General features: G+C 41.0%; 1 protein-coding gene across 1 annotated transcript; it reads right to left on the bottom strand.

Annotated features, from left to right (window-relative positions):
* Window positions 1–5,895: 5,895 nt before the first annotated feature.
* LOC119731069 (cell division control protein 48 homolog B-like) lies at window positions 5,896–14,757 on the bottom strand. The gene is made up of 9 exons (XM_038204079.1): window positions 13,582–14,757; window positions 12,488–12,805; window positions 11,208–11,411; window positions 10,136–10,291; window positions 9,365–9,574; window positions 8,807–9,007; window positions 8,037–8,162; window positions 6,859–6,984; window positions 5,896–6,206 (listed from the first exon to the last, which is right to left on the bottom strand). Exons 1-9 carry the CDS (start codon window positions 14,749–14,751, stop codon window positions 6,039–6,041), a joined length of 2,679 nt encoding a protein of 892 aa, XP_038060007.1. The 5' UTR covers window positions 14,752–14,757; the 3' UTR covers window positions 5,896–6,038.
* Window positions 14,758–14,797: the final 40 nt, after the last annotated feature.

The raw sequence follows: 14,797 nt of genomic DNA, 5'->3' as shown, positions 1-14,797 counted from the left end.
GGCCCTAGAACGCATTCCCTAATCGATTACTGGACAGATGTGCTATTAATGGGGAAAGTCCGTCGAAAAATGAAGGTAGAATTCCTCAATAAATTAACTTTTTTCCTCCAAAAATTGCTGATATTTGCCAAAATCTTCAAAATTATGCATGTAAGAGTATTGATTCATGTTCCTCTTGCATCCAGAGGAATTTCTGCCTTGTTTTGAGAAAAGTCAATTTTTGGCCGATTTTGACTAAAAATGTAAGGCTAACCCCTTGCATTTTTTTCAATTTTGGCCAAAAAATGAAATTTCTTGAAAGTTGCTTGAAAGATGTCTTAAGGGCCCTAGAACGCTTTGCAAATCGATTGCTGGACAGATGTGCTAATAATGGGGAAATTCCGTCGAAAAATGAAGGTAGAATTGCTCAATCAATTAACTTTTTTCCTCAAAAAATTGCTGATATTTGCCAAAATCTTCAAAATTATGCATGTAAGAGTATTGATTCATGTTCCTCTTGCTTGCAGATGAATATCTGCCATGTTTTGAGAAAAGTCAATTTTTGGCCGATTTTGACTCAAAATGTAAGGCTAACCCCTTGCATTTTTTTACAATTTTTGGCCCAAAAATGAAATTTCTTGAAAGTTGCTAGAAAGATGTCTTAAGGCCCCTAGAACGCATTCCCAATCGATTACTAGACAGATATGCTATTAATGGAGAAATTCCGTCGAAAAATGAAGGTAGAATTGCTCAATAAATTAACTTTTTTCCTCCAAAAATTGCTGATATTTGCCAAAATCTTCAAAATTATGCATGTAAGAGTATTGATTCAGGTTCCTCTTGCATCAAGATGAATTTCTGCCTTGTTTTGAGAAAAGTCAATTTTTGGCCGATTTTGACTCAAAATGTAAGGCTAACCCCTTGCATTTTTTTCAATTTTGGCCAAAAAATTAAATTTCTTGAAAGTTGCTAGAAAGATGTCTTAAGGGCCCTTGAACGCATTCCCAATCGATTACTGGACAGATGTGCTATTAATGGGGATATTCCGTCGAAAAATGAAGGTAGAATTGCTCAATCAATTAACTTTTTTCTCCAAAAATTGCTGATATTTGCCAAAATCTTCAAAATTATGCATGTAAGAGTATTGATTCATGTTCCTCTTGCATCCAGATGAATTTCTGCCTTGTTTTGAGAAAAGTCAATTTTTGGCCGATTTTGACTAAAAATGTAAGGCTAACCCCTTCCAATTTTTTACAATTTTGGCCCAAAAATGAAATTTCTTGAAAGTTGCTTGAAAGATGTCTTAAGGGCCCTAGAACGCATTGCAAATCGATTGCTGGACAGATGTGCTATTAATGGGGAAATTTCGTCGAAAAATTAAGGTAGAATTCCTCAATAAATTAACTTTTTCCCTCAATAAATTGCTTTTCTTTGCCAAAATCTTTAGAATTATGCGTGTAAGAGTATAGATTCATGTTTCTCTTGCATCCAGATGAATTTCTGCCTTGTTTTGAGAAAAGTCAATTTTTGGCCGATTTTGACTAAAAATGTAAGGCTAACCCCTTGCAATTTTTTCAATTTTGGCCGAAAAATCAAATTTCTTCAAACTTGCTGGAAAGATGCCCATAGAACCCTAGAACACATTTCAATTCGATTTCTGGACAGATGTGCTTTTCAACGAAAGGACGAAAATTTGGGGTGAAATCGGTAAAAAAAAAAAAAAGGGGGATTTTTTTCCCCAAAAATCCATGAACGAAAATTTTGGGTGAAATCGGTTAAAAATGAGGATTTTTTTCTCTAATAATCCATGATTTTTGCCCAAATCTGCAAAACATTGGGTGTTTGCAGGTTGATTAATGCTCCTCTTACCTCTAAAGGAATTTCTGCATCGTTTTGAGAAAAGTCATTTTTTGGCCAAATCTCACCAAAAAAGTAAGGCTAAGGCCAAAAAAAAAAGTCTCCGGTTTCTGGTATGCGCGCGCGTCGCCGTAGCCATGCGCGTCGGCAAAGTGAAAAAGTTTTTTTTCAATGAAAGATGATGTCTCAATATAAACCGCCAAACTCACTGGTTTGACTTGAATCCTGCTGCTGCTCAATTTTAACGTGTTTTTAGATTGGGTTATGGTCGAGAATAAGCTTTATGTGGCCTCTCTGGACATTTGAAGCAAAAAAATCAGGTAAAAAAAAAAAAAGCAGCGTCGCCGCACCACTATTTGGGCAAGCTCGATACCAGAAACCGGAGACTTTTTTTTTTTGGCCTAACCCCTGGCATTTTTCCCCAATTTTGGCCAAAAAATTAAATTTCTTCAAACTTGCTGGAAAGATGCATGTAGGACCCTAGAACACATTTCAATTCGATTTTTGGACAGATGCGCTTTTTGAAATGAAGTTTCGACGAATATTTAGAGTCCAATCAGTCTAAAATATTAATTGTATATTAAATCTAATATTAATTGCAGGGAAGATGCATTTATAATGTCCCCAATTTTTAAAAACAAAAAAGGAGCAAATCGCAATAAGAAATGGTTGAAACGTCTGTTTTCATTTATTTAACTAATGAGATGTGCTGAACCAAAATGGACACCCATTAATTATTCATAGACACAATTTTTCAAATGTATTTTGGTTTTTAAAGCATAAAGACACCAAACGTAAGTAACGAATCTACCATTTAATAAGAGAGAGAAAAAAATTGCTCATTGCAAAGTGAAGATAGGACTGGTATCAAATCCCCTGTGAAATTCTTCCACTTGAAATAGTATTGTTTTGAAAGAGACAACCATTGAAGGCACACTTTTTTAATTAAAATTTGACTATGTTGGTTTTAAAATGAGTGCTGATTTAGGGATTGTACATGAGAGGGTGACATTCAAAATATGAAAAAACATAAATATTTTTTTTTAATTATACAAATTTATCTCAGAAACAAGTTGACTTTTTATCCTGTATACAAATTGTTATTCCACAGGGTGAGTAAAAAAACCGAAACCCAAATGTTGGGACCATTGTTTTAGAAAAGTTCTTTATGTAACATGTTCAATATCTAGGATATGAAAGCCCAATTCATAATCTTTCTTTTAGTACAAGAATCATTCAAATCACTCATGTACTTTTCAAGTAAAGGAATTTTAAACACAACCACCGTTTTTTAAGGTTCCATACACGGATCGTAAAAAAAAGTTCAGTGAATGTACATTCTTGTATTCCACTTGACTTTGTTTTTCATTTTGTATTTCCAGTTGTAAGGGTGATGGGCTTTGTTTTCTTGCGTTTTTCCCCTATATTTTGCGAACTACTGTATTTTGTTCACAATTAAAGAAACGTTATTTGAAAGATGTTAATAATGTTTATATTACAATGTTCATCTTAATATTAAACTAAACCAAAGTATAAAAGATAGAGGATTAAAAAAAAAATCAAAAAGTTATGTGCTAGTCAAGCTTTCAGGGATCGGTCTGAGCCATAACAATGCCCCAGCCGATCCCTTAGTTCTCTTCCGGGGTCTCGGCGTCCCCGACCAATACACACTTCCTTCCCTGTCCATCCATGTAACCCCGGAGGGCCAGGCACCATGTAAAAGCAAAGAGCTAAGGGAGGAACAGGGCGGCACCCTAAGCCCTGACCCCCGAGTGGTCAGTACGTGCCCTGAACCTGTACGAAGGCGCCAACCTGGAACTCACGGACAGTACCAGCCGCAGAGCTTACCGATTAAGCTAAGGTACCGTTGGTGATTTACGATGGGAAATTAAATCTCTTATAGTCAATGACTGAACGCGTACGTTAAAAACCAAAATGACACCAGCGGGATTCGAACCCCCGACTCCCCACTCTCGGGTCAGCAATTTAACCGCTAGGCTATTTCACTAATCACATTCTTTTTCTCGCTTAAAACATAGACATTCCATGCACTGTATTCATAAAAGGAATTGTTTCATTTGTTGAAGTGCTACATTGTCTTTTCCGATTTCGGGCGACTGATGCACCTCGCCAATTATACATGTAGTTGCGCTTTGTTGCGAAACGTCATTTGTGTATATTCTTATCCTCTTCTTCGCTCTCGTTTGCTTTGAGCAAACTCCCCCCCCCCCCAGAAATTGTTACAGGGTGGCGTGCTGAATAGACCGGTTTTTTTTTCTCAAGACACTCGGGCATCTAAAAATCAATGGGTGGGGGTGGGGGTTTGTACCATATTTTTAATGAGGAGCGCTGATAAAATCAGGCAATCATGCACACTGCCCCCTTCTCACGACTATTTATTTTTAGGGGGAGACAGTTCGCATGTTACGTCACCTTCTAACATTTGCTACTACCGTGCTTTTTTAATGGAATTCTTTTTTTCGGGGGGGGGGGGCTAACAAATGTTTTGTTTTGTTTTCATGCCAGAAAGGCCAGTTTACCTGTTTGATTTCTTGGTCCTGCTGGCAAATGTAGCTTTCGGAAGCTCATATAATTCAAGATATATACAAAACGCTTCAAGAGTTTTCAGATCGCGTAAATTAGCGTTTTAAGAGCTATTTAAAACCCAATTGAAAAAGACTGAGCATGCCAGAAATCTTGTACAGTATTTCACAATTTATTGACAACGCTTGTGCTCATATCATTTTGCAAAGTAAATCAAAGCACATGTACAAAATATAAAAACTGAAATAATTGCAATTTTAAAAATCAAGTATTCCTCCCAAATATAAATTTGATGCAGGAAAGGAAAAAAAATACTAAACATAAAAAAAGCACGAGGAAAAAACACAAGTTAATAACAAAACTCAATCTTACTAATTAACCTTCATTATAAACATTTTTCATTACTGAATGATTGTCAATATTTAAAGACAACAGCTTTGTGATTAAAGACTTATAGTAAGTATTATCACACTGTTTTTGTTCACAAAATGGTGTACAATGTTTGTTATATGCAGGGTACATTTAGAGTTAACAAATCAGAATGAATAATCCATGCAAGAATGAACTATACGTTAAAGGGAAAATACAACATTTGCAAACATCAAAAAATAAAACTACCAAATCATTTTGAAATACCTTGCTGGACTGTTAGTGAATGACAGTGTAAAGCATCCTGTAAAATCATGGCACCTGGTATACTGTCATTTTCAAGAAAAGTGGTATTTTTGTATCAATTTCCGACGCTGGTCGGCCGACCAGCGTTGGAAAAAACTGGCTCTTTTTCAAATACTGGCCCCAATTGACCATCGCACTTGTTTGCAATCGATTACACACCTATGAACGGGTACAAGCCAGCCAGACTGGTTCCCTGACCTTACAATTCCCCAATGTATGTAAACTGCTCTGTTTCTTCTTATGTGGAGTCAGGGAACCAGACTACAGGAAAATGATTGTTTTTCTTGGTTTTTATAGCATTTTCGAACCCAAAACCTCAAAAAAGTCAGTGTAACTATATTTGCTATATATTTCCAACCCCCCAATTTCATCCATTTCTGAAAATTACAGCAAAAGCCAATGATGTATATTCCCTTTAACTATTCATTTGGTAGCATTATAGGCCTAAGACTAAAGTTAAATATTGAGGATCTAATAAATGCATACTCTACTGACGTCAACCCCCATTCGTTAAAAACGGTACAATATTATCCGGTTTTATACCGGAAACCGGAGCCTTTTTTTTTGCCTTAGCAAGACCAAACAAATCACATAGGGATGTGTGTGAATTGTTTTTGTTTTGCTGAAAGAATGCACACCTTTTTGGAGATCCGTGGACAGAACCTTAAAACCGTGGTTGTGTTTAAAATTCCGTAACTTAAAAAGGACAAGAGTGATTTGAATGATTCTTCTACTAAAAGAAAGTTTATGAACTGGGCTTTTGCATACTAGATTTTGAAAGTGCTACACGCAGAACTTCAATAAAACGATGGTCCAGATATTTGGGTTTCGTTTTTTTTAACTCACCCTGTATATGTTTCAAATGAAAAAAAAAACGACAAATGATAAACCTACTTTTAAAAAAATGCTTAATAGGTCGGGAGAATAGTGATGTGGATTTAAAAAAATGTTTTTATAAATGTAGCAAAATCAAAACCATTGTGTCATCCAATTTCATATTTCCTTAGGCTGTCTGGTTTCCGATACCTTTCCACCAGCTCATCATTTAGGGATGGACGGCACCAGTCTAACACGGTCACAAAGTGTCGTTGATGCAGCAGACACGAGTCGACATTGTCCAGTCCGTGTTCCTGAAGAGCTAGGAGCCCGGCCTTGAATGAAACGATCAGGAAACACAAAGAGTTTGTTGACGATCAAACAAATCGCTTCGCAAAAACTGGTTCATAAATACACGAGACCCTTTACCAATTCATATTGGTCAAGAGCCCGTCACATGGGTGGTTTTAAGCCACTGATAAAACACCGGCTGGTTTTAAACACAATTCCTGCGTTCTGTGCCACATGGCATCGCGTAGTACGTCAATTTCCATATAAGGAGATGTTTAGCGCTACACGCGTGAGGCACATACCATAACATGGCCAGAGGGTGTGTTCCACAAAACATGAAGTAAAGTTTTGAACCAAATCGTTTGACATTTGTGAATTTTTGACTGTTTAACTTTTTTACCGAAGGGGAATAAATATGTGCTTGATCGATTTTAAACAAGGAGATTTGAAACTAGCTCGGGCCATAATCAGTTGACGGGCCATTTTCTGTATATGGCTTCCACCCTTCTTTTTCGCAAACCTTCAAGTTCATGGCCCACAAAATGCTCTTATAACAAAAAAATTGAGGGCATGCGAATCATGATTTGGCCGGCGTAGGCAATTTCGGGCCTATTTACTGGTCTGTAAACCCTAGATAGAATCTTTTAATCTAGGAAACAAACTGATATTTGATCGACTCGATTACTCAAATCTTACCTCCCTACACAGCCCTTCCAGATCAGCTCCGGTGTACATATCAGTCGCTTCCGCTAACACGTTCAAGTCTAAATCTTCAGCTAGCGGCATACGCTTGGTGTGAACTTCCAATATCTTCTGCCTTGCCTGTAGTACAAACGAACATATCCTCTTTAATTAACACTCGGTCTTCTGCACTTCACAACTCTTCAAGTTTTAGCAAAACCACTTTTGCTCGTAGAGTTAGCACCCACACTTCAAATTCCTTCTGTGGAGTATGGATAACACTTCAAATCCCTGCACAATTCTTTGGTGTGGTTAAGTTCAGGGCAAGCAGGCAGATTCAGTCACGCTTCACTGCTCTCCGCAGTGCTGTTTTTTGGTGCAGCGCTCTCTTTGTGACACAGTTACTTTAACACTTCATATCCCTTCACCTGAAACAGCGGGCAAGTTCGCGCAAGGACTATAGTTAACCATTGTTGGACTAAAGCTTTCCCGAACTCTGTCTAGTCGACGATGGTTAACTACGCTAGTCGACTATTTGGAACCAACCTACTGGGGCTGGATGCATCGCTGGTAACCAATAGCTGCGCACATTCATAACGTACAGCAGGGAGCCAAAATCCAGAAGTTTTGCGATGACATTTTGACCAGTGTTCGACTAGGGACGTTCTCACTTTGCTATTAGTGCGCAGGCGTAAGGTACGTCACAAATCAACCACTAGTCGACCAATGGTCCTTGCCTGAACTTGGCCTGACCTGCAGGGTTTTAAAGGGATTTACATATTGCTCTGAATATTTACTTCCAACTACGAGGGTTAAAGATGACCCATTTGTGCTCTTCTTCTGATCTTATTATTTGTTTGTTCTTCTGAAAAGGGTTTTGTTTTGGGTTTCACCTGTGAGTAGACTGGTTCCCGGTCCCCACATTATTGAACCTTAGAGTGGGGCAGAAACCACAACAGAATTACTGTCAACCCACCAAGTAATTACTTGATTGGATGTCTCATCAAAGGTGCATAACTTTTATTTATTTATTTTTTTTCCTATTTTCTTTTTTTTTCGAGGTGAAATTTCGAAAATAGTTCTGTACAATCTGACCTTACAAACTGGAAATTTAAATTGAAATAGTCAAATATAAAGTAATAATTATGAAATGTGTGTCTTTATCGAGAATATCAACCAGTATTTCAAACTACCTCTTTATCAGGTGGTGGCACGTAGATGAGACAGTCAAAGCGACCGGGTCTGAGCAATGCCGCATCTATCAGGTCAATCCTGTTGCTAGCGGCAACCACCAGAACATTGGGTTTCTTGAATTCTGCCTGTATCAAACGTACACATGTAGATAATGTCACATAAGTACGTATTTTCAAAGCATCTGTTAAAACAATAATTCCCCCCCCCCCCAAAAAAAATGTATGTTGTTCATATTGTTCCTTCTACCATTTCCCCACAATTGTACATTACCTGCTCAAACAGCGATTTTTAAGAATTTCATTTTTTAGAAAAAGACCAAAATTTTTTTACGGGACGTCATTTGCGCAAAGCAAACCTATGTTTTTATGCGTGTATTGTCGCAAAAAGCATTTTGGGCATGGGCAAACTCCCCACCCAACACGCACAGAAAACCAAGATTTGGCAAAACTTTCCCAAGGCCTGACCCAAATTCCTGAGATCTTGGAGAAATATCCCAAGGAGTGACAACGCTGGCCTTGGGGTTTGCGACTTCCACAAAACGTAGGGCTCACAAATTGCAGCAAAAAGCATTTGTTGTGCATACGCAAACTCCCCACCCGATAGGCACAAAATCACAAGCTTTGGTGAAACTTTCCCAAAGCCCGGCCCAAATACCCAAGATCTTGGGGAAAAAATCCCAAGTCTGCCTTGTTTGCATATTCCATAATAAAAGAACTCATGTGAATGTCATGATGCTACTCAACTCAGACAAAATAGAAATTCTCAGTACCGGAGTTTTTTTGTCGCTCACGCCCCCAACTGGGATCTCTTCATCTGCAGCCACGCCTATTCCGTCCATCTCAACAAGCAGACATGACAGCAGGCGTTCCGACAGGCCACGCCCTTTTTCCATGCCCCGCCCACCAATCAAAGAATCTAACTCGTCCAGAAAGACTATGGATGGAGCAGTCAATCGAGCCTTGCGAAAAACCTGACAAGTGATAAAAAAAAAAATTAATTTCAAATGACTGATTTCTTTTCTGTCCGTTTTAGTTTATTTGAAGCAACAATCCAACCGCCCACTTCAAAATCTGCTTTTACAGACCAATCTGAGTTGCCCACTTTTTGTGATTACTTGGCTCGTTTTCCTCCGTTACTGGGACGTTCCAAGGCTTGCCCTGGTATTTCACACAATGTTCTCCCCTTTAGTGACGTGTTCAAAGCTATACAGTGATGGGCATTCAGGCATGGGAGCATCCCGGTAATGGCTACCAGAACTGTCACCGTAATTTCAAAATCGGTTTCAAAATCGGATTGGAGTATATATCCATCTTTGCGCGTGACCCACCTCTGCGATGATTTTCTCTGAATCGCCCACAAACGGCGAGTACAACTCGGCACAGCTGACCGCCAGGAAACTCGCGTTACACGCCGTCGCGGCGGCCTGGGCTAGCGTGGTCTTACAGCAACCCGGCGGGCCGTAGAGCAATACGCCCGACGGGCTACGGAGGCCTAGATGGACAAAGCGCTGCCAGTGCGTCATAGGCCATTCCACTGCCTAGAAAGATGTAAAATAAATCAATTTTAAATTATTTACGACTGTCAAATAAACCAGAAATGGAAATGGTTATATAGAAAAATGAACAAAGACGTTTACTAGAACAGGGTTTGAACCTGCGACCTCCGGATTACCGTACCAGCGTTAGTGTTGCTAGCATGGTGACTTTGGGCGTGATCCCTGGCTACATGGCAGGAACAGGTTTAAGGCCTGTGACTAGCACCCTTGAACAAAGACATTGACAAATTTATGAACCGCAAACATAGGACTGGATAGCGCAGTTGGTAGAGCACTGGAACGGCAATCCGGAGGTTGCAGGTTCAAACCCCGCTCCAGTCAATTTCTTTGTTCAATTTTATAATTATTTATCGGGTCTTAACAACGAGCCAGATTTAGCACATTCACTGGTGTTATGGGGTAATCATATACAATAGCACTGCCCGACTCTCTTCACCAGAGTACAACCAGGCTAATAGTCACACGTGACAGACAGACAGACAGACCACCTGACTGACAGACAGACAGACACTAGGCTGGCCCTCTGGGACCAGCACAAATCACCTGTTTTAGTTGTCCCTTGACTTGTTCTAGTCCTCCGATGGCTTCCCACGGCACTGGCCGTAGCTCCTTTACAACGGATCCTGCAGCACGGTGCAATGACGGTGTCACATGACTCAGAGAACCAATGAAATCGTCCATCTTCACAACAGGACACTCCTTTGAATTGAAAAAGACAGCAACACTTCTTTAATTTAATTTTTTTTAATGCATATCCCCGCCCTGAACAAGGCTACAAGGTACAGGGCTACAAGAGAAAAATAAAAAGAGGAGCAAATACTCAGGAAAACTGAAGCTAGGAATTAACATTCCTCTTGAAACAGGACAGATCATGGGTCGGAGGGAAATAAGCACGAGGCAAGGAATTCCAATATATTGGAAAAAATATATTGGAATATCCTTTTGTTCTGTATCTAGGTAAAGCCAAGGGCGTCAGTCACTTCTCAAAAAGTGGGGGTGACATACCTTGATTAGACCTTATGTGAGCACGAAGCCCTAACAGCATGGGGGTTCAGGGCCAGCTTAAGGGCCCAGAAAAATGTTGGATGCTAGACGCCCTGTGGTGGAACCTGAGGCAATTTCTGACATTTTAATTTAGCAAACATTTATCATTTAAACATCATTTTTGAGTTTGGAGTCATTGAATTAGCTATTCTGAGCTACAGAATCATTTGTACGCTACAATTTTTATTCGAAGACAAACAAAGTGGGGAGGGGGAAACAGTTCGGGGCCTGATTAAGGGCCTGAAAAATGTTGGATTTTAGACGCTCTGTGGTGCGATCTCAGGTAATTTCCGACCAATTCAACTGATTTTTTTAAGCAAAAGATTACCATTTAAACATCATTTTCGAGTTTGGAGTCATTAAATTAGCTATTCTGAGCTATAGAATCATATATTTAGGGGGGGCCAAACGATATGATCCCCCCAACCCCTACCGATTGACGCCCATGGGTAAAACAAGGGTATATGGATGAGAACTGGCAGAAAGTCAGGTTTCTCTCTCAAACACTCTGATTGGAGGAACCAGGTTGGATAGTCCGGTGGAGCAAAGACTATGAAAATTTAACACCTACCAACGGCTTCGAGGATTCTCCGACTGATCTCTCCAAAGCACGGAACACCGCCTGCTGGCACAAGCAAGCCAAGTCTGCTCCGTTGAACCCGTTACATCGTTCAGCCAGCTCACGAAGATCTACCTCACCGGCAAGACTTAAACCCTCACAGTGCGCTCCTAGTATGGCAACCCTCTGTGCTGTCGAGGGCATGCCGACTAAGACCTAACAAGAAATTACAAACTTTGTCAAAAGGAAGACAGTTTTCGCTTGATTAGAGTGCGGTAAATACTTCACACATATGTGAATGCAAATGCAACTTTGTGATATCACAGCAAGTTTTCGCGTATAACTTAATAACTTATAATTTCTGACGTCAAATTAAGTTTGCAATTAGCATTGTGTGGGCACGTGTGGTCTAGCAGTGGAGCACAGGATTCGTGATCGAGAGGTTGTGGGTTCGAGCCCCGCCGTGGCCATGCGTGTTGTGCCCTTGAGTAAGGCGCTTTACCTCAATTACTCCTCTCAACCCAGGTGTTAAGTGGGTACCGGCATTATTCAATGCTGGGAAGGTAACAGACTCGCTGTGGAGGAGGTGTGGCGATTCCCCCACAGCAGCATATGAGTCTGGCCCAATCGCTTCGAAGAAGAGATGGACACTCCATTCCTGTGAATACAGGTTCGTCCCCCTTTACCTTTTTTTATGAAAAGGCCTGTATTCTGAACGATATCACTGATTTTTAAGCTCTGGTACTTCTACAAGTCACTTTAGTGTCGGTCAGTCGGTGGGTCAGTCGGTGGGTCGGACGGTCAGCTGGTCGGTCGGTCTGTCCTCCCCAAAAAAAGACCAAAAACAAACCCCTATAAAGTGACCTAAAAAACTGTCAGTACCAAATTGTATTTGTCCAAAAAAAGCAAACAAAATACATGAAATAGTTGACAATAATTGTTTGTAACAATTCATGAATGTGTTTATGAAAATTGTTTGAATGGAAGCATGATGATGTGGTCATGTTACAGTCACGTGGCATGTTATGCCTTAGGAAGTTAGAGGGCTTCCTTACACCTGTGACTAATCCATCACCCCTGTTTCTGGCCCTGCGTCAGTTTATGAGACCCCAGGGTTAATACAGGTGAGGAGAGAGTTGCATTTATGAACGTCACTATTATTTTACTTTGTGACTTTCCAAGACGGCCGGCTGGCACGGATAATTTCCATAGGACAACTTTCAGGCAAGACAGCCAGAGCTTTTTTGTGCGCTCGCTTTTGTTTTTATAAAATGTAATCGTTTCAAATTTACCTCCTGGTCAAACCGTCCCGGGCGTCGCAGTGCTGGGTCCAGAGCATTCGGTCTGCTCGTCGCCCCGACGACCAGAATCTTACCGCGACCTCTGACCTCATCCATGAGCATCAACAACTCCGCGACAACGCGACCTTCGTGGCTACCGCCGGCAACGTCCCGCCTCGGGCACAAGACGTCGAGCTCGTCGATGAATAGAACGCAGCGATGCGTCTCGCTTACTCCCTTGGCTTTCTCGAATATCTGGCGTAGGTTAGATTCGCTCTCTCCGGGACTTGCGCCAAATATCTCGGCTCCGTTAATTTGCAGGAGGCATACCTGAAAAAATTAAGCAGAAACGAAGAGAGTAACGTTATGGAGTTGGTGAACAGAGAGACTTACACAAGTCTAATTAACCAGTGATAGTCTGTGAAATAGGTAACCAGTCTAATTTACAAGAGACAGTCAGTCAGTTAAGGACTTAAAGGTATATGGGCTCCATGCGCCGACAAAGAGGGCGCCCTTTTGCCTAGCAACGACGTCCCATGGGCGGGACAATTCGCTGGTTGACGGAAAATGAATTGCAGTCAGGCAAGATGGCGTTGGTCGGTCACCCCCAACTGTACTCTCTTTGCCGGTGAGGGGGGACTTGCGAACGGAGCAGATAGGATCATTTGTTGTTGATGCATTGTGTTTGTTTCCAATCATAACACCACTCAAAATCCAAAGAAGAATGTTCAAAACCTAACATGTTGAAGTTTCAGCTCAGTGGATATTACACTTTTTGAGAAAACAGTGAAAAACCATGCACAACCTTTTGATCACGAAGCACGATTTTGTCAATACCACTCTGTATTTCCAAAAATCAGTCAATTGACTGATCGTTGGAAATCACCTACATTTCTTGATTTCTTCTAAATGACAGCAAGCCAGACGGAATAATTTCACGGGGTGTTTAGTACCAGTACGATCTTTAATCCAGGTAAGCTTTTTGATAATAATTTGGTAGATTTTTTTAAAGATAAATATGCAAATGACCTAGCCTTTAACCAAGTCTAATTCAACAGTGACAGTCAGTCAGTTAGTCAGGCAATCAGTCAGTTACAAAAAATAACCTTGCATTCCGAAGCAACAGACTGCATGAGCGACGTCTTGCCGCACCCCGGCGGTCCCCTGAGCAGAATCCCGTGCGACTGCATGAGTCCGAGTTTCCCTAACGACTCTGGGTATTCCGTAGGATACTCGATGAGTTTTCGAAGCAAGGACCTCGCTTCGTCAAGCCCACCAACTCTTACTCTCGCGCGACTGTAAACATGTTGCAAAGTTTCCGTAGTTGTGATGTGTTTGATTTCGATCTCGGTTCGTTCTGTGATCAGCAGAACATCTTTGTCGGAGCAACTATCGGAAGACTGTGCTTGACTGAGAGGTTCTGTCTCCGAATCGTTGGATTTGAAATGAAGATTTGAGTCCGAGCCTTCAGTCACGGATGATGACAAAGATGTAGTCTTTGCGAAATTTGTTGGTTCATTTGCGCATTCCCTGGCCGTTCTGCTTGTGTTGTCGCACGTTACAAATGACAAATTTGGGGCAAGATCGACTAAAGCATTATCAACGGATGACACTGGGGAAGGGTGGTCTTCGGTGATCGACGATGTTGTTAAATTCGTCTTTTCCAAGTTGGAGGACAAAGATAAAGATTCCTCTTCTAAAGATGTCTCTCCCAACAACGAAGTTCTGAAACGTTCCTTTCCTTCACTGTGTTTTAATACTTCGGGCGCATCAACTTTAGTCGTTCCCTTACAGCATTTTTCTACCACAACGTGGGATATCTTCGGTCCCGCAAAATGGGAACCGGACTGTAGCGATACCGTACACCCTTCCGCCACAGCGGAACCCATCAATAGGTGCCGAAGTTGTCTGGTCACGGCCTCCCTCGACACCTGCTGAAGACTTCGCAGATACTTGAAGTCGGTGATAACAGTCACGACAACCTCCGAGCACGAAGCTGGTTTGGGAACCGGTTTAATAGATTCAACAGAGATGCTAGTCTTTCGGAAACCAGGTTCAGTTTTTGAACAGGAAAGAGTAACTGTGTCTTGGACATCTATCGGTCCATCTTGATTGTCGTTTCTGATCCATAAAGAGCAGACACTCTTGTAGCCGTTCTGCTTGATGATGCACCAACTTCCAACTGGAACGTCAAGTTGTTTGAGGACCGAGGGGCCAACAAAACAGCGTTGGTTGCAGCTCCCCAACGATGACGTCAGCAGACTTATTGACGACATGCTTATATCTGCTATAAAGGAAATATACCAAAAATTTACATTAAAT

Source organism: Patiria miniata, unplaced genomic scaffold (assembly GCF_015706575.1).
Source record: "Patiria miniata isolate m_02_andy unplaced genomic scaffold, ASM1570657v1 HiC_scaffold_23, whole genome shotgun sequence".
NCBI classification, from domain to species: domain Eukaryota; kingdom Metazoa; phylum Echinodermata; class Asteroidea; order Valvatida; family Asterinidae; genus Patiria; species Patiria miniata.
Note: the sequence above shows the minus strand (reverse complement) of the source record. Positions and strands in the feature narration are given on the sequence as shown.